The 21,144-nt window shown below is 37.1% G+C and overlaps 1 protein-coding gene across 1 annotated transcript in view; it reads left to right on the top strand.

The window, feature by feature from the left end:
* LOC115283403 (diacylglycerol kinase beta-like) overlaps positions 1-21,144 on the top strand; it is a 191,029-nt gene that overhangs the window by 141,300 nt on the left and 28,585 nt on the right. Inside the window, exons 3-4 of the mRNA XM_029929657.1 lie at positions 13,543-13,663; positions 14,606-14,666. Of these exons, the coding sequence (XP_029785517.1) occupies positions 13,543-13,663; positions 14,606-14,666 (182 nt within the window). The remainder of the gene's footprint in view (positions 1-13,542; positions 13,664-14,605; positions 14,667-21,144) is intronic.

Here is a 21,144-nt window from a genome sequence, read left to right as displayed (position 1 = left end):
GTCGACAAATAACTTATCTTCTCTCCTTTCCCCATATGTAAAATTATATCTATAAGGAATGCTTTGGGTTGCAAGTTTAAAAAAATAAACACATCTAACAATGGCTTAAGCATAGTTCTTAATTACTATGAGTACAGTTAAGTCATGAAAAAACCTGGGAACTAAATAGGGCCAGATTATTATAAGAAATACTTCCTTATAAAAGATAATCCATCAATGTTTACCTTTAATCAAAAGGAATACGTTTGTCACTTCAAAAAACTGTCCCTGAAATCATAAGCCGTTCTCCCTACCCTACTCCTCCTCGACAGGTAGGACTTATTGTAAAAGAATTTCAAAGGTGAGTCTGTCTTTTGGCAACAGTTACTGAAGACTCTCAGGAAAACTTCAAGTGTACTTAATACAGTACATTATTACTAATTCAACATTTGCTTATTGATTTTCTGTTCTATGCCAGGCTGTGCATTTGGCGATCTAAAAACAAACAAAAGGACAACAAATTGTAAAGCAACACAATGTCTGATTCTTACCCTTAAAGATTTTAAGTGAATTTGGAGATAGTGGTGATATACACAGACATGTCTTCTCCAAGCAGTCCTCTCTGTGGCATTTCGGAGAGCTCTATGTGAACATCCCACAGAGTCCATGCTATCAACACATCCTAATCCACACCCGTCATGTTTCCTACTTCTCCACTTGTCATTTCCCCAAACCCCCTTTTCCCATCTTGATTGGGGAGCATGGTCATCAGTTTGTCTCCCAAGTCTGAGCCTGGGTGTTGTCATGCCTTCTAACATTCCCCACTCCGAGTTCCTGGCACTGCTGGTGTTTCCTCATTAACGTTCCCTCTCCTGGACATGGCCACAGCCTTACTTACCTCCTTATCATCTCCCATCAGGACTCTTTCAGCGCTTCTCCCCAAGTGACCACCCTGCTTCTTAACCTCATTTCCTTACAGCCCATCTTCCACATGACTCCCAAAACGTTCTTTTTAAAATGCCATCTAATCACTTATCTGCTTCACTCAGAAATCTTAACCAGCCCCCAATCAACTACAAGGAAAATTCAAGCAACGGAGTACAGTTTACAAGGCCCTGCCTGTTGGAGTCCCCATTACATCTTTTCTCACAGCTCTTCTCCCTGTCGTTTGTAAGCCAGAGCATGGAGATTTGTATAGTTCACTGGACATAGCATGGGATTTAAATGTCATTTTATTTTCATACATGTTTCTCATCCTCGAAGAGCTTCACTCACCCTGACATCAGATAACTAATATTTACTAGAGCTAAACACACTCCATTTTTCACAGTTTATACTTTGGATATCTCTACTATAGCACGATGTACATTACATTTTTTACACATCGATTCTCTTAATAAGCTCCCTGAGATTAGAAACTAACTTTATTCAGACCCATCTCAGGTACCTTCCATGATCCCAGGCATATATTGATCTACTTAGCATCTATTTTGTGCTCTGTATAACTGTGCTGTATTCAGTAAATGGATAAATGAATGGGTCGAAATTAGGTAATATTATGAAACAGTATGTATAATATAAGGAAATAAATATGGAGATTAGATTTAAGCCAGGAAAATAAAAATTCTTGCCAAAATCCCCAATCATGATAAAACAAAATGAGATAATTGGAAATCCATAATAACTATGTCAAAATGGGGACTGCTTTTGTGAGTGGTGTGGAGGAGAAACCAGACTTGGACTAAAATATTGATAATGATCAAGGTCAACAGTAAGGTGTCTCATGTAGACCATAAGGCAATTAGATGACCAAAGTGCAAAGTGATGTATGTCATTTTTTAACTGCTAGGTTTTATACTCTGGGGGCCACACTATATGAATCTTTGATTCTGTGATTGTTGCTTCCCAGTGTAGATTAAGTGCCAAAGCGTCATAATTGATATTGTGTTTTTGCAACATTAGGAAAGGGTCATGACATGAGAGAAAGCATTACAAAAAAGATGTTATTAGTGGAGCCTTAAAGAACTGACAGAGTTTAAATAGGAGAGGATGCAAAAGCTTTCATATTTGAGGGGAGCAGAGTAGTGGCAATAAAGCCTACTTACAGGTACAGAAAATAGTAGTCTGGACATGGTCTGAGCATTTGCATGAAAGAGTATTGGAAATAAAGATTAGGGTAGCTAAATGCCAAGATTCTTGTTTTCAGGAATACCAATCAATTAAAGGTGACAGTGAAGGAGAATGACACTACCAAGTATATGGAGGACAATTAATCTGGCAGTAGTTAGAACTGGAAGTCATGTCACTGAGTTATCACTTAGTTGCAAGTGAGAAAAACCCAATTCAACTAACCAAACGAAACTAGTTTGTCTTAATTTAAGTATTTAAATTTAAAATGATTGTAAACAAGACAAAGTGGTTATATTTGCTCACCTATAATGGAAAAATCTATTCCTACATTAAAAAATGGCAGAATCCATGTGCTCAGACAGTTCAGGAACCAGAATGGGTCCTACTGTGCAGTAGCAAGTTGCCCTCCAGGAGGTCTGGACGGATACCTGATTCTGAATGTGCAGTAAAATGTGAACCTCTCTTTTCCAATGATTGTATGAAGAGTCTCTGTTTAGTCTTGCTCACTACTATATACCCAGCACCAAGCCTAGCAACTAAAATATATTATTTTAATATTTGTTCTTCTCTTTTTTGTTTTGACATCCTCATCTTTGCTATTTCTGAGATTATAAGGATATGGTAAATAACAAATGTCTTTTTTGGTAATGTTGCTGCTATCCAGAGTTCTAAGATACTGTACACTTTGTCATCCCTACCGCTTTTACTTTGGAAATCATAAGGCAATGGTATCGTAAAAACATTGTTTAATTTGATCACCGAATAGAGAACTGTATTACAGTGGGCTGCCACTGGCCCAGTTATATTGCAGCTTGGTTCTACTTACCAATTCAATCTCACTGAATTTTGGTTCTACCGTGCCTTACACCTAGAACACCTGAGCATCACCCCTCCATCCCCGTTACTTGAGCAGTCTCTGTCTTATTTCTGCCCATTGGTTCAGAGTGAGCCTAACCCTTTCCTCAGAAGCCTGCAGAATGCTGACCTCGTTCCTGTATGCCCCTCCAATTCCATGATGTAAATGCTCTTTGCTTCACCCTATGGAAATTGGGGCTCAGAAGACTGACGTAAATGTTGTAGGTAATACAGTCATGGGTCTGTGACTCCAGAAATTTGTTTTGTGCGAACCATCCCAAATCTGTAGAAGGCTAACATGTAAGCTTTCAAAAAAGGTGCAATCTCAGATGTTTCATCTCTTGACGATGATGTGCATTTCCCTGATGAAAGCTTCTCTTCTCACCTGTGTTCCCCTTCACCTCTGCTTTCTGATTCTTTCTTACTGCTCTTATCTCCTGGCGGCAAAAGTCTCTCCTTTTTTATTGATGATCCATATGGAACAGATTCTTCTTACTTAGAACTCAAATTAGCATTCCTTTATGAATCTGTTTAGTCCCAAATGCTAGCTTCTATTATTTGTTGAGGAAAAAGAAACGAACTGAATAGATGTAGAGTTGGGCTCTGAAACTCTACTAAAAATTCAATTCTTTGGCCCTATTCCTGTACACATGGGGCCCAAAGATAAAAATTCCTCAGTCCAAAATGAGTTCCTAGACTCATTTTCCTTGGGCACCTTGGTTTGTTTCACACCTGGTGACCTTGGTTGGTGGCCAGCATTACAGAAAAGTTGTCATTCCATTTTAGCATTTTCTTAGTAATACCTACCTTTCCACAGGATCGATGCATACCGCTTAACTGGTTGAACAGAAACCCTGGTAATATTCTTTGAAATGTGTATCTCAGTTACACAGGTACTATTTGAGAAAAAGGACCTTCCTAATAATATTTTTCCAATGAACTTGATACTCATTCTGCATTTTTACCTAAAATTCAAAAAAAAAAAAAGTTAATAGGAAGATTCTGCACAGAAGCTTTAAACTGTGTGGCAAAAGTGGCGATCCGTCCAAACACATTAAAATTCTATTTTCTTTTACAAGTGTTTGCTGCAGATGACCCCCACTGATCTTAAATATATTTCTGTATCTGTAACTGAATAGAGGTTTTCCGTACAGCATGTTCTAATGGCACTCTGGCCTTTAGCCAACAAGGCACTGAATAAGGCTATTTTTAAAATACAGAAACTGGGAACAGCTGCAGCAATCAAATTTGATAAAAACAGAGAGGAACTTTGCTGCTTTTTTTTTTTTTTTTACGGTTTGTCCAAGTTTAGACTTCTTTCATAGAACTGCTTTTGTTCTGTTGTATGAAGGGCTACAAGACTAATACAGTGAAGCCCTTTTAAACAAATAACTTTTAAAAGAATACAACTAAATAGAATAATTTTTCTTTGTACAACAGCATCAATGCAAAAGCTTTTTAAACTATCTTAAAAAGAATATATCTCTTAGAAGAAGAGGTAGGAAAAGAATGAATTATATTAACCAAGTTTGAACTATAAAAGAGGTTTTGGCTCTCCCTACCCACAAAGCAACTCCTTGAAAGGGGAGATAAAGTCCTTAGCTTTTCAGTGTTGGAAATCCGAAAGTTTGCATTTGAACTTCTCCTATGTACTCAAGTGCTGTTAGGGGCAAAGGTACTTTGAATGTTCCATTTCTAGTTTTCACATAACTATTAGTCATGAATGTTGCTGTATTTCCTGAAAGTTGGATTAATATCAGTGCAGTTCTTTTATAAAGATAAAATGGCATGCTTCTTAAAATGTAAAGGAAAACTTTCTCATAGAGACCTTTTGTACTTATCTGAATCCCTCACATGTCTATATACAAGGGCTTATTCTTTATTTATTTATTTTTAATCCAAGCTCTTTGGAAACTTGTCAGTACATGATTAATAAGCATGATGAGGTGAATAGATACTGAAAATCTCCTGTACAGTAGTAGGTTGCAACTTCTCTCTTCTAAGTGATTTCATATGTTGAAAGGATTTCTTTGCTAACTTTATAATTGACATGACAAAGCATATTGTATTTCTTACAAGTATTTACAAATGGGATTAATTTTAAAATCCCATCCAAATAAAACTACTTATGTCAACCTTAATTCAGTTTAGTAATCTAAGGTGTAACGTAATCCTTTTTTTGTAACCATAAAGTTATAAAATAAGGTTATCTTACTGAAGAAAGGAACAAAAAAATAAGGAAGGATATATACGAAATAAAAGAATCTAGGATACACCAAGCTGTACTAACTTGTTAACAAGTAGCCTACTAGATAGGATGGTTCATCTGTCTACAATCTATTATAAGCCTAAAAAAATGAAAAAGAAAAAAAAGCAGAATCTTCTGACTCAAATCATTCTTTACTAGAGGCACTGATGAGTCAAGAACAGCTCATCTTTAAACCATGAGGCAATGATGCTATTAGGGTGTTGTTAGAAATTGAGACCATAAGAGTTCCTGTCTCAGGTCTGCTCTCACATCCTGTTCTCAGTTAAGGGGGACGGTCCTCAGTTCTGCAAAACAACAAAACTCCTTAAATACACACACTGTTCCAACCAGCAACTGTGGCATTCCTGTTGTGCAGAGCCCTGAAGTCAGCAGATTTTCAAGGATTCTCTGGCTGGACACCAGATTTCAGGATATAATCCTATATCTGATGAATACCAAACAATTCTAAAGGAAGGTTACTGAAATTTAATTATGTTAACTCATGGAACCTCTTTTCTGAAGATGTACTGCCAGGAGGGTACGATTTACTTCTGACCAGCAGGGTTTTATGCAAATAGTCTGAAAAATCACAATAACCCTAATATAATGAAATCTTTCAATCCCTTGTTAAGGGTACAATATTTATATGTAACAGGATAAACTGGACATAAGAACCCGCTCTCTTTTTCAGCAAATAACTATGCTTCATTATTATGTTCTGTTCTAATTTTAATTTTCAGTATGAAGTTTGTAAGTGAGGTCATATTCATTAACATGTTCTTAAAATGTTATTGTTTTTCATAAGTGCTTTTCATATTTCATTGAAACTAAAATAGGGGGACAGTAAAACATTGTATTTTGTAGTCTATGTCAGGAAAATACATGTTCATAGTGCTACTGCAAACTGAATGCAAAGACCACATAGTCATATATAAAATAATATTGGCACCGTTTTCTAATAAATTGATTTGAAATGGGGCCGTTTCTTTTTTAATTGTTGGAACTGCTTAATTCGTAGAAGGACCGTTGGTCGTCTCCCTGGTGACTTCATCCTTTTAGCAGGCATCAATGTTGGGGCGCAGGATGCCCCTCCAGAAGCTCTTCAGAATTCGCTGACATCAGCCATCATTCATGAGCGCTTGCTTTGTTTAGTGATGGCGCTAATATGAGGAGACACGTGAAGTAGCTTGGTGTATGGAAGAGGGCAGCAGAGGCTTGGTGCTGTGAAAACATCCCCCCCCACACTAATGGCTCATTCACACAGAAAACAAGCAGCAGCCTTCAGTCCCTCCGCAAAGCTTAGCAAGAACAAACTGACTCAAGAACCCAGAAGCAGCAGTGTTCGGAATCACTGTTAGCTTGTGCTCACAAACTCTCTGTTTACATTTACTCATAATACACATTGTCAGCTGTGGGAAGTCCTTATGCTGACTCTCTATGGGCCTTGTGAAAGAAATGCTTAGGATTTCTTGAGCTGTGTGCCCCGGGGGTGAAGATCACTTTTCAAGGGGGTAACCAAGTGATTTGCAGGCCCTGAATCACTTTGTTCCCAATAAGGGAGGTTGTTGACAATACGCCACACTTTGATTTCTGGTCTTTACTTTTTTTGGATCCATTTAGAAAAGTTCAGAATCTTAGAATGAAAATATATAAAGTTATAGTCAGCTCTGGCTGGTTGTTTTCAAAAACCAGATGGCTTTCAAAGAGATGATCAAATCCATTCTTTAAAAGTCATTTTTAAAAGCAGGCATGTGATGAACCACGGAAATCTACCCCAAAAACCAACAACCCACTTTACATACTATATGTTAGCCAATTTGACAATAAATTATATTAAAATTTGTTAACATTTTTTCTTTCCAATTAAAAAATATAAAATAAAATCAGTGGCATCTTAGTTTTAAAAATATATAAGTAAAATAAAATTAAATAAAAGCAAGCATGTGGGGACACCTGGATGGCTTAGTCGGTTAAGCTTCTGACTTCAGCTCAGGTCATGATTTTGCTATCCGGTTCGTGAGTTTGAGCCCTGCGTCAAGCTCTGTGCTAACAGGTCAGAGCCTGGAGCCTGCTTTGGATTCTATATCCCCCCTCTCTGTACCTCCCCTGCTTGTACTCTGTTTTTCTCTCCCAAAAATAAACACTGAAAAAAAAAGCAGGCATGTATTTCCAGTATATATATGTATATATGTATGTGTATATATATATGTATGTATGTGTACTTTGTGTGTATACATATATATATAATTTCTGTATGTGTACCTTAACCCCTTATATTTCAGATTTTTAAAAAATGGAATAGATTATTTCATACTGCTACATTTTCCAAATAATTCTAGTTAATCCATTTATGTATCAGACTCCAATTTTCTACTTTTTTCATTTTAGCCATTTTGGATGGAAATTATTTCAAAAAGTATTTTCCATTTTATAGAAATGGAATAGAATTTTTACGTGATCTTCAGAGTATAATTCACACATGACCTGGAATAGTCATTGTGAATGAGAGTTTTATATTATATTTTCATTTAGTGACAATGTCTGAAATGATTTAGCAGTAGGATTATTAGTGGTATTAGTGGTACTATTAGTTTCTTTTTTTTTTTTTTACTTTTCCATCACTGATAACATCTAATGGTTAGCTCTTACCACATCAGTATGTACAGTAATATGGAATTTGGAGTCAAGCATACATAGTTCAAAAACTAGATTTTCAACTACATGTGAAAACTTAGACAAGCAACAGAATTTTCTCATCAATAAAATGAAAAGAATAATATCAGTCTCTAAGGATTTTGGGGAGTCTTAAATGAAGAAATATGCCTATAAATTCCTGAGCAGAGAGCCTGCCCATAGTAGGCATAGAGAATATACATTAACTCTCCCCATTTCCTTGATAGACTTGTAATTGCATAGTATGTCCCATTAGGTGCTAAAAATCTTCTTTAATGTTCACACTCCTGGGCTGTGAAGCAAAGTCCGTGTGAATAAACTGTGGCTTTAGTTCTCTCCAATCACCCCCTTTTCTTATTTGCGTTTTCTGATTTAAGTGGTGGGGAAAAGCCACCATTGATGTGTGTGAGGAGCCATCTAAATAAGAAGCAGTGGACAATAGATGCACAAGTGAAGGAAAAACCCTCAAAGCATTCACTTAGGTGGATGAATTTCATACATACCTTGGTTTTTTAAGTTTGTTCTAGATCTTCAGGCATGTGTCAAATAGTTGCTAGATAAATGAAGCATCATTAGAAGGCAGACGATCTGCCCACACTCAAAGGTACAACTGCATAGATAGCCTGGACACATCGTGGCCAAATAAAGACATAATAGATGTTGATATAATTAGCAATTTACGGTGATTACAAAATGCTCCAGGTGAGTCAGTGAGTGTAGCCCGGGACATGGCCTCCCCCGTGCCGCAGGGTGCTGCTGGACACCAGGCACAAAGGAGCGTGCCCTGCCTCGCCCCTCCTTCCCCTCACTTCAGTACGCATTGTAGTCTACGAAATGTAAAATGCTACAACCCACATTCAGTCTGTGTTGGACATGCGTCCTCTTCTGTTCCCTCACATATGGCAGTCTGAAACAATTACATAATGAGACATGTTATCAGGGCATAACTGTCAAAAATGAAGAGACTGAGCTGTGAATAAATATTACCCACTTATTAGCTGTGCTGCTCCTGTGTTCTTGAACTTTACCCCTGACTCTCAGGTTTTACATTCTTACCCCCTGATTGCCTATGTAACAAAATGGCCCAGCACTAACAAGATTCAGAAAACCAGTTACAAAGTCAGAGGCAAATTAAACCCTAAAGTAGTGTTACTTATCATATATCTGTTATAGTCTGGTGAAATCTACTGAATATATCAGAGCATGTTTTAAAATTCATAAAAATAGATAGGATAATGAAGAACAGCAATTATATTGAAATACTATTGAAGAGTCACCAGACCCTGTGTTAAGAATGTTGCTCTAGAGGCGCCTGGGTGGTTCAGTTGGTTAAGCATCTGACCCTTTTTTTTTTAATTTTATTTTTGAGAGACACACACACACACACACACACACACACACACACACACACACACAGTATGAGTTGGGGAGGGGTAGAGAGAGAGAGAGGGAGACACAGAATCCAAAGCAGGCTCCAGGCTCTGAGCTGTCAGCACAGAGCCTGATGCAGGGCTTGAACCCACAAACCCACAAATCATGAGGTCATGACCTAAGCCGAAGTTGGACGCTTAACCCGCTGAGCCACCAGACACCCCAAGCATCTGACTCTTGATTTCAATTCAGGTCATGATCTCAGTGGTTTGTGGGTTTGTGCCCTTTGTCGGGCTCTGTACTGACAATGTGGATCCTGCTTTATGAAGCTCCTTCCCTCGGAAGCACCTGTTCTGGACTTTATATTTTAAATATGAAAATATCAAATTTGGCAGATTCTCTTGCCTCTATTACCCCATAGAGCCATTTGGGAAGACACATTAACTCTTTAAGAAATGCACTGTTTTCCCCACTGAACAACAGCAATATTTCCTCAGGATTGACACATATTTCCAAATGCCAGATGTCAGCAGGTCTCAGTGCTCAGTGGGTGACTCACAGGTGGAGGTAACTCTTCTGAATCTACAGATCTGGTTGTGATATGTGCCTTCCTGTGTATCATCTCTTTTTTTTTTTCTCATGCTAAAAGTCCAACCAGGATGCAATGACTGCACATAATGTTGAACATGAAACCCTCTCATTTTTCTGCAATAAAGTTATTTGGAAACTTTGATATGTCATGATGCAGAAGCCAATTGATTATGAGAACCCTCATGGAACACAAAGGTGGTGAGAGTCCATGGTTGAGAATAACTGTTTTACTCAGGGATGCATACACTGAGGAAAGAAGGATGTTCTGCCATTCATATCACTGTGATGCCACTTAGCATTTATAGTGGCAGTACTGAAGTGAAACTCTCATTGGCTTAATTAATTAAACGTTTCTCTTACCTAGAGGTTGGCACTTTTCTCTAAAGGTTCAAATAGTAAATGTTTTAGGCTTCCTGGGCTGTATGGCCTCTGTTGCAACTACTCTGCCTTTGCAGTGTGAAAGCAGACATAGACCAAAAAAAAAAAAAAAAAAAAAAAAAACAAAACACCCAAAACAAAACAAAACAAAAAAAAAAAACAAACCTAAATGAAAAAGTGTGACTATGCTCCAATCAAAGCTAAATTAAGGGACTGCCTGAGTAACTCAGTCAATTGAGCATCTGACTGTTGATTTCATCTCAGGTCATGATCCCAGGGTCGTGAGATTGAGCTCCACATTGGGCTACACACTGGGCATGGAGCCTGCTTGAGATTCTGTCTCCTCCCTCTCTCTGTGGCCCCCTGAAAAAGAAAGTCAAAATAGAGCTAAATTATGAACACTAAAATTCTAATTTTATATACTCTTCAGATGTCACAGTATAATATTTCTTAAAATGTTTTCCATTTTGTAAATGCATAACAACCATTCTTAACTAGCAACCCATACACAAATAAGCAGCAGGCCAGACTTGGCTCATGGGCTATAATCCGCTACTTTGATTTTTATGTATGAAATCAGTAGCCAGGTAGCAAAGCAATCCAGTTCTTTCATTTGGTTGGTTGTGACATCCCAGCAGGACCTGCATATAAATAATTTTAGCTAGAAAGTGAAGTGAGGAAGTCTTTGATGTTTTTAGATGATACTACATATAGAAACAAAATTCAAAAGGATATATTGAATATATATATTGTCTGAAATCAATCAAGATCCAACAGCCAAAGACAATATGTAAGAAGCATCAATTTTACACAGATATTGCAGACTACTGTATTTAAAAATTATCGAAGTGTAATGGAAGCAATTTTTTCAGCAGAAATTTAGAGCTTCTTTTTATTTTTTCCTGAACATGAATGGTATTAACCTGAAATTAATGGCATCAGTTTACTTTTGCTGATTTACTAACTGAGGTTAGTAAATATTCCACTATCTCTGCAGTTTTTTGTGTTACCAAGAACACGAACATTTGAAAGTCTGTCTTCTAAATCTGTAAGAAGTAGCTTCATTACTGATTATTAATGGTAGAATTGATTTTCAGGTTATTTTTGCATGGAGGAAAAACAAAGATGAATTAAAAGAAAGAAAAAAATCAGAAGGAGGGTGGTAGACAGCAGCAATATGGTGTGGGTTAGACAATCCCTGTGATTCATAGAAAAGTCAGGGCTCACAGATTAACTGTCGTGAGAAAGTGTTTTATTTCTTGTAGAATAGTTCCCATCAACCAGATCATTACAAGATCAGCACAAAATTTCCCCTATTTAGGAATCAGGCAGTTGCAAAATACATAATACTTCATATGAACTTCAATGTTGTTGTTGTTTTTGTTGTTTTATAAATATCACCAGACACACATCTGGGGTTTTAGTGCTTGCCACAGTGTAGTTTTCTGGTTGACATATATCTAAGAAATGCGTATATTAACACCCAGGCTATAGAGCCAAGTACATTTTAGTGCGGGCTACAGCTGAAAGAATATGTTTCCATTCCTTGTCCATCTGTTCTTGGCACAATAAATTTAAACTAGAAACACAGAATAAGTTTAATGAGAAATCAGTCTAAGAGGGTTTAGAACAGCAAGGTGAATGAATGTCTGACTTCTTACCATTTGATTTTGTAGCTGGAATATTGTGTTGGCTTGGAGAAATCTCAGCTGCAGCTATAGATTAAATGAAAAAAAATAGTTTTTTTTAAATCAGTTCTTTAAAAAATATCAAATGGTTTGGTCACACTTTCTGTTTCAAGGGCTCATATTTGCCAATGATCATGAGCCTTACAAATTTTGAGATTTCAGAGTGCTTAGTTTCCATACACTTGAACTACACTAAAAGTGTATCATCTACATTTGTGAATTCCATGCTGTAGTGGATCCATAGTGGGGAGAGAGGATTTTCCATGCAAAATGGAGTTCATACAGAACACACTTGCTTGTTTTTCTGTAAGTCCAACCTCAGCTACAACCAGCTTTTACATTATTATCTCGTAAAACCATCCTGCCCTCCCACTCTCTGCTCCAATCTCCAGCTTGTTCTGCTACTAAAATAATATTCAACCATTTATTCACATTTGAAAAAGAAACATGAGGATACATGAGAAATATTAAAATATAAAAGGATCATATATATCCACCTGGAATTTTGCCTCCCTCTCAAGGGTCCAGGTACTCTGAGCTCAAGAAGTAAGCTGGGCAGCCGCTGTGTGTCTGGCCCAGGCTCTGTGGGATTCTCCTGGTGTGCAGGCAGTCTGCCTCTGGCTGAGCCCAAGTCTTCAGGTTGAAAGGGACCTTGAAGCTTACACAGTCCAACCTCTTTCCCTATGTAAGAAGCATTTTCTATAATCTTTGTGTCTCTCTTTCTTATCTAATTGATTTATCAAGAGCATAGTGGTTATGCATCAAAGTAGTTGGGTTCAAATTTTGGCTCTGTCACTTCTTAGGTATGTTAATATGAATAAATTAGTTAACTTCTCTACTGTTCAGCTTCTCTATCTGTGAATGGGAATAATCCTATTTACCCTCAATTGGTTTTAAGGGGAACCAAAGGAGTCCAGCAGCAGGCACTTAGTCACCAGTCAACAAGCAAGAGCTATTACTATTAGCCTCATTCTACGGTCCTCTTAAAACAAATAATAATAATAATTGCACTGTGCAAATTATCTAGGTGGTGCCCAAGTAGTATTTTAGTAGCATATTTTTTAGCATCAGAAAAAACATTTCAAGAAACTAATATTGTTTCTTGAACTTCTGCACAAACTTACATATCACTATGGACAAGCTACTCATTGATTTAGAGACTCAATCTTTTTATCTCTAAAATGAGAAACTTAATTCCATGATCTCTAGGGTCTTTTGTTCCAGTAATGTAACAAAATCATGTTTGACAGCATATCCTCATACTTTATTTATAGTGTTGAAATGTGTATTTGCTGCCAATGTAGAAACGTTCCATATATACATGTGGAATAACATGAAGTTTGTTGATGTTAAAAACTACTGGTATATTCTTTGGCATTATTTGACTCGAAATTCACTCTTCCCATTTTGTTTTAGACCAAGCTGACAGCAGATCTTTTCCCACAGCATCTCAGGGTTTAGTTAAACTGAGAGCTTTAGACATAGGCCATCTTTTCGTTACTTTCAGAATCCAAGATGAGCTTTCTTTGTCAAGTAGCTTTCATTTTTCATCTTCATAATATTTAAGGGCATGAAATAGTACACATATGGATCTACACTGTAACTTACAAGGGTTCTGTTTTCTTTCAGATCTGAGTGACCAGCTGCTGGAGGTCGTTGGGTTGGAAGGAGCCATGGAGATGGGACAGATATACACGGGACTGAAAAGTGCTGGGCGGCGGCTGGCTCAGTGCTCCTCTGTGGTCATCAGGTAGCTGTTTCTCTGTAATTGAGAAAGGAGGTTGAGATGGAATAAGTAAAAGTTAATTAAAAGTATCCAGGACTCTCATAACAACATTTGCCTTATTTGTGCCTCAAATTAGCAATAATTAATACTGATATATTTCAAAATTATGGCAATGGGCACATTTTACAAAGTTTTGATTAGCTGTGATTTATCAGGTTTATAGGAATTGGTACCCTCTTGTTCAGACCACGGATACAATGCTAACATACAAATTTCATCTCCACAAAAATGGTTCTCCTGCAGTTTAGTTTGCTGAAGCATGGAAGCACCTACCAGACACACTACCCAATGGAAACACTGTTGAAGCACCATTAACTTAAATTCTCTCGTGCACTAAAGGACACCATTGTGTCTATATTTTAAGTAATCAATTATTGTAAAGTAAGATGTTATATACGTATTAATTTAAATCTTTTTGAGAAGCATTTTTCCAGAATTTTACCTTTAGGAAAAAAAGTCTCTTTTGATTCTAAGGTGAAACCGTGAGTTATAGCACAGGTATAATTGGTGTTATTTGAATGAAAATGTTGGTACTGGAAAATCTGAGACATCAAACACCTTTCTCCAGATCTGAGATGTAGGTTTTCATGAAAACAAGGAAGCTTTTTCTGCTATAAGATTTCTGACTCTATCATTAAGCATAAACCCTACATTTTTTTTTGTTGGCATCCATAATTTTTTTATATCATCACATTTACCAGGAAGCTCTTAATATTCCTGTACCAAGGTACCTTTTCAGGGTGTTCATTGATAGTTAAGAGTTGAAGTCTCTTTCAGAAGAGAGATACATTTGGAGCCAGCTGTTACCATATTTGCATTCCCTGGTCTCATCATCTTATATCTTACTTATAGTCTGTTGTATAAAATATTTCAGTGTTATACTTAAAATGAAATCTTTTTCTCCAGGACTAGCAAGTCTCTGCCAATGCAGATCGATGGGGAACCATGGATGCAGACCCCATGCACAGTGAGTATAGAGTAGTTGAAATGATATATCACTTCATATTTGCTTCTCAGAGATCATGTACTTCTATAACTAACTGGTCACATACTCCTATAACTGAATAACCACAATATTTAAGCTTTGGATCTATCACCAAGTACCTTTTCCTACATATTATTGATGTGTCAGGACTGTTGCTTTCAGGTTTATGGGATTATGCCCTTGGCAATAGTTTGACTTTTGAATGTTTGTGTTAGTCTAAGTACCACCTTTAGATACCATAGATCAGGGCACCTGGGTGGCTCATTCAGTTAAGCATCTGGTTTCAGCTCAGGTCATGATCTCATGGTTCATGGGTTCCAGCCCCGTGTTGGGCTCTGTGCTGACAGCTCAGAGCCTGGAGCCTGCCTCACCTTCTGTGTCTCCCTCTCTCTCTGACCCTCACCTTCTCGTACTGTCTCTCTCTGTCTCTCAAGAAATAAATAAAGATTTTTAAAAATGTAGATACCAAAGATCAATTATATTATAAACTCTGGGACAAAACAAAATTGATAAATTTTTTCTTAATTTTTCTTGTACTTATTTCAGAACATCATATGAGAAAATTATTCGTAGGGCCTTCAGACATAAATCTCCCTGAATTATTACCCATCTGTTTGCTTACCTCCATTTGAGTATTTGAGGCATCCTTCTTTGTAGAACACTCCCCCTGGCATTGTTTTCTCCAAAATGACATATTAAGTTAGACATTTAGACTCCTCAAACTTTCATTGTCCATTTGTATAGTGAATATTTTATTATATTTCAAAAATATGTTAGGCAATGCTCTTGGTACTAAGAATAGAAACATGATCAGTGATGTATATCATGATCAGTAATAGAACAGGCTCAATAATATAATTGTCTTCAAGGAACTTCTTGTTGGATAAGAGACTAAATATAAATAAAACCAAACAAATTCATCTCAAATATAACTTCACACTATAAGAGTTAGGAAAACAAGTGTGGCAAAATGATAGGGAGGAACAGGGTACAGTATAGAGGACACTACTTCAGATAGGTAGATGTAGGAGGCCTCTTTGAAAGAAGAATTAAAAGCTTAATATGTTAGAGAAACAGTAAGGAGGGTTTTGGTCACCAAAACCAAAGTTTGTAGAGGTAGGGGGAGAACAGAAAGAGATAAAGTACAAAAGATGAACAAGGGACAGATCATGTAGAAAATGTGATGGCTAAGAGTTAGCATTTGATTCTCCCTGCAGTGGGAAGCTTTTGAAGGCTTTAAACATCATCTCATTTACATGTGAGAAGGTCACCTTGGTCACTGGATGGAGATTGGATTGCACTGAATAGCATCTGGGAGAGAGTTTACCAGAGTAGTCTGGGCTTGGGCATGGATAGTGACAGGGAACTAGAGGATTAGAGCAACATTCTAGAGGTGGAACAAGAAGAATTTGCTAATGAGTTCCCAGGGAGCTGAGAGAAAGAGATGAATCCAGGTTAGCTCTTACTTGGGGATGATGCATTTAGTACGTAGTTAAGATTGTGAGGGGGGTGGGGGGAATTAGTTGGGAGTGACAGAGGAGGTCTTAATCTTAGATTAGTATAAGCATTATGCTAAGTGCTGGTGTTACATTTCAGTATACTTTTAATTGAGATATAATTAATATATAACATTGTACTAGTACGTATTAAATATTCACATAAACATTAAATAATGGATGTCATCATTTTTTAGGTGGAGAAAATGGAGGCTTTGAAAGGTTAAATAACTTAGTCAAGGTCAGATAGGTAGTAGAACTCAAACCCAGGCCCTACTCTTAACCACTAGTTGAAACAAATTTAGCTACAGATTCCAAACAGTGCACCTTAGCATTAAAAGCGAAGTTTTAATTTTACCTTTCCAGTGGTTTGACTCTAAATTTATTGGATTTACTTTGTATACAGCAAATAAATATGATCTTTTGTTTATTCCTGGTATATTCTTTTTAGCCACTTTGAACCCCACTTGTGCATTTGTTTATTGTCTAAAGTAATGTAACATAATCTGAACGAGCTTGTTTAAAAATCTCTGTAGATGAGATATTTCCTATGCTTCCTGCTATCTTTGTAATTGGTTCCAAATACCTTAAAAGATTCCTTTTCTCCCTTTACCAGCATGTGTGTACTTACATCTTGTCAGTTATTCTTCACTGTCCCCATGACACTTCTAAGTTGACATTTATAGTCTCAGAGATGTGAAAGGCGTTGCTGCAGGTGGTGGTGGTGGTGATGGCAATGTGCTGAGATGCTGGGGATGTATGGTTAGTGATGGTGGTCTGGTAAAGGTGCTACCAGCAATGCTGGTGATGGTAGCTGTGGTGGTGGTGGTGACGGTGGTTGTGATGTGGGATGATGGTGGTGGTAGTAGCAGTCGTCTTGTCTTTAATGAAAGGTCAGTTTTCATCAGCTTGCTTCACAAGATGGTAAAAGGAAAACAGTGAAGCACCGAACAGCTTCCAGAAGGACTTTGTATTTTTGGGATTCTTCTCAGGGAGAAGGGATGTTTACTCCTTACTCCATGATTAAAACCAAAAAGGGTTAAGGGTCATAATAATAATAATTAACATTTATTAAGCCCTTAGTTTGTGCCAATGTACAATGTACAATTTGAGACATTTGACCTGTATTGACACATTTAATTTTCACAAAAACCCTATGATTAGTTTCATTTTTAGACAAAGTAACTGAAGGCAAAGATCAAATCATTTGCTTGATATCACACAGATAAAAAGTGCTAGAGTAGAGGGGTGCCTTAGTGGCTTAGTGGGATTGAGTGTCTGACTCTTGATTTTGGCTTGGCTCATGATCTCACAATTCATGAGCTCCAGGCTCATGCTGAGCATGGACCTGCTTGGGATTCTCTCTGTCTCTCTCTTTGTCTCTCTGTCTCTCTCTCTCTCTGTCTCTCTCTCTTTGCCCTTCTCTATTGCTTGCATGCTCTTTTTCTCTTTCTCTCTCAAAATAAACAAAACATTTAAAAAGTGGTAGAATAGTAATTAAACCAGTAGCCTGGCTCCACTGTCTTCACTCTTCATGGTTACTTCCTACCATGGATCTCAACCTGAAAAGGCCCTTCACCATCCTTGTGACTCCCTCCAGAGTGTGAGGTAAATGTCACTTACTGCCTTACTACAGCTTTAAAAAGTCTACATCTATGAAAATCTAAATAGTATATCAGAATAATTTTAGCTTGAAAGATACTTTTGTTAACTTATCTTTCATTTACTAACTGGATATTTATCTTTCCTATTATCGTGATTTCTATAATTGTTTAATAATAATTTTATATAACTTATATTTAATTTTCTGTCCTTTATTTTTTCCAAAGTTTATTTATTTATTTTGAGAGACACAGGGACTTTGTGAGTGAGCGGGGGGGCAGAAAGAGGAAGAGAAAGAGAATCCCAAGCAGGCTCTGCACAGTCAGCACAGAGTCCCATCTGAGTCTTGAACTCAAGAACCATGAGATCATGACCTGAGCCAAAACCAAGAGATGGATGCTTAATTGACTGAGCCACCCAGGTGCCCCTAATCTTTTCTCCTTTACACTCACATTCTTTTAAAACATTTATTCCAGTCTGTCGTGGGCCAAGAGCTGTACTAGACTATGGCTCATTATTGTCATTTCACATTCTGGCACACTCTACTTTTCCCAGAACCACATGGAGTTCTGAACTTTAAATTTCACTTTAAATGAAGAGACTATTTAATCTTCATAGCACTGGTATGGTTTAACTAAAGACTTTTCTTTGTTTCAATTGAATAACAAAATGTTTTTCATACAGAACATAAAAATTGATAGAATGTAAAAAATTCTTTGCTGATTTAGCTGATATTTAATTCATGAAGGAATTGTTCTAGATATATAGTGCATAGCAGAAGTTCTGTTTTTCTCTAACTGGAATATATAAAATCAAAAGGCAGGTGATAAAGTGGGTCTTGATTCTGAGGCCATTTAATAATTGAAAGACAAATCAAAATAATGTAAGTTCCGCAGATCAGTGGTGGTGGTGGCTCCACAGCAGAGGGAAGGCACTTAATGCCACCAGACTGTATACTTCAAGAGTGGTGAAAATGTTAAATTTTCTGTTACATATATTTTACCACAATAAAAAGAGAATTTGAAACTATAGGATAATATTTGCTTAGAAATTTCACCAATCCAGAGTTAAAGTATCAAGAAAAGCAAAACTAAAGAGCTTAAAACTAGTTCTTCCAGTATATACTTAATAACTATATTTATGACCTCTTAAGTTATTTCATTATAAAGTAGTCATTAGAAATGTGTCAAAAACTCCTGTGTTCACAGTTTTATAATAGTCACTAACAGAGAATGGATTTTAGCTATATAACTATCAGCCATGTTCACAAGTGCATCAAACTGAAGAGACAAATAGTTTCAGAAGACTTTGTATTGAAATAGTTCAAGAAGAGCCTTTCTTTAAAAGAGGCTGGACTCCCCTGCCTGTTTTCCCTTTTTTGTCTTCTTCCCCAGTCCTTCCCCGTGAGCACATCCAACATACTGTTTGTGTTGTCAGTATGTTCCTATTGTGGAGAGAACAAAAAGAATAGCTTGGGGAGGAGGGGAGACATCAAACAATGAGATGTGGGAGATCATGGACTCGGTCAGATTTCATCTTGTATCCATTCATTACTAGTGATGAGTGCCCATGAAAGTTCTGTTAAGTTAGGAGTGATCATACCAAGCCACAAATTCAATATAGCTAAAATGGACTTACCATCTGTCTCCCTTCATTTCCTCCCCACAAACAAATATCAACTTCTTACATTCTGAAACACTTGCTCCTCCCTTTACCATATTGAGTTAGTGAAACCATTATGTACCCAATGTTTCCTAAGATAGAAACCTGAATACAATCCTGTATTTCTCTCCATACTCACAAATTCAAATACCATGTCCACCTGCCAATATGACATATTTGGGGGATCTTTTCCTTTCTTCCATCCCTACTACCCCTGTCGTACATTTGGCTCCCTTCATTTTTCTTTAACTCCTGGCAATAACCACATCATTCTTTCTCCATCTCCGTTTTTTTTCCCATTTAAATCCATCCTTTACCTTTCTACCAGAATGATTGCTCTAAAACACTAATCTCACCATGATACTCTTCTGCTTAAAATCATTTAATTACTTTCTTTCTGATAAAATATAATTTGAATCAGTATTCCTATTTCACCAGTACCATTCATCTTACTTCTTTTTAATCTCTTCATGCACCCCCCGCCCCCCGCCTGTGTCCAAATAAACTTTTCTTCTTCTTTAGTTGAGTTACACAACTCAGCTTGAGACTCATTTCATGCTGTCCCTCCTCCGTAGAGCCTTTCTTGAGCATTGCCATTTCCTACACCCCATTCCTGACCCCAGCTAGTAGGAAAGCCCAGCCTCAGTGCTTCATAGCTTTATCCAGGCACTAATGATATTACATTGAAATTATCAGCTTGTCTGTTTAGCTCCTTGATAGACATAAGCTTATTGAGGTCATGCACCATGATTTTGATCATCTTTATACCCACAGAGCACAGCACTGTGCCTTATACATAATTACACTGCCAATGCCAAGTGCATTTTGAGTTTGTGAATTTCTTAAATACTTCTTGAGGTAGTATAACATTTTTTAAAAAATGCTTTCTACTAAATCTTCTTTCACTGAACATAATGTAGGTTGGCTAGCAATTCATTCACATATTTTTCATATATAAATACATGTAAAAGTTATTTTGAGTTAACTTTATTCATTACATTCTCAAAGCAAAGAATTTTAATGTATCAAAGAAAAAATACATCCTTAACCTTCAGAATTTTAATCTTTCTGTTTCTTGGTATGGTACAGTTAAATTTCCTTGGGCCACATCCCTTTGCATTATAAATTATGTTAATCTGCTAATACTTCAAAATACTAATCATCATGTATTAGTTGCTACTTATGATACTTTATGTAAATAATGCCAAAGAAGTTGTAATGCACTGTTACTTGGAGCACTTTGACTGTGATTAAGACGAAGGGAGTTCCTGAAGCTTTCTTCTGTGTGGTAGAGAATGGGAAGGAAGTCACAAACAGATCATAAGCTAACTGGTGAAATGACCACAGATTAAACATGAAGACTTCTCAATGGGGTAGCTGAAGTCAAGGCAACTTCTAGAAAGCATTTACATGTGTTTTGATCTCTCTTTGCCTTTTTTATTTACCTCTCAGGACCCTGAACCCACTTGTGTGATGTCCGCTTCCAAAGTTAGATACTATCAACCCACAAGGCACCCATGACCTGGTACTCAGCCACTTCCTGCCAGGTTTGGTTATATTGGTGCCTTAGGCCTGATCCCTGTTATTCCTGGAGCAGATACTCGATCATCTAGTGCCCTAAGAGCAATTGCCTTCTCCTGTCCCATTTCTAATGTATAAGTCATTCTATGAAATACTGTCTTCTAATTTGAAGGCCACTT

Source organism: Suricata suricatta, chromosome 2 (genome assembly GCF_006229205.1).
Source record: "Suricata suricatta isolate VVHF042 chromosome 2, meerkat_22Aug2017_6uvM2_HiC, whole genome shotgun sequence".
NCBI classification, from domain to species: domain Eukaryota; kingdom Metazoa; phylum Chordata; class Mammalia; order Carnivora; family Herpestidae; genus Suricata; species Suricata suricatta.
The sequence above is the reverse complement of the archived record's forward strand: the minus strand, read 5'-3'. Positions and strand labels throughout refer to the sequence as shown.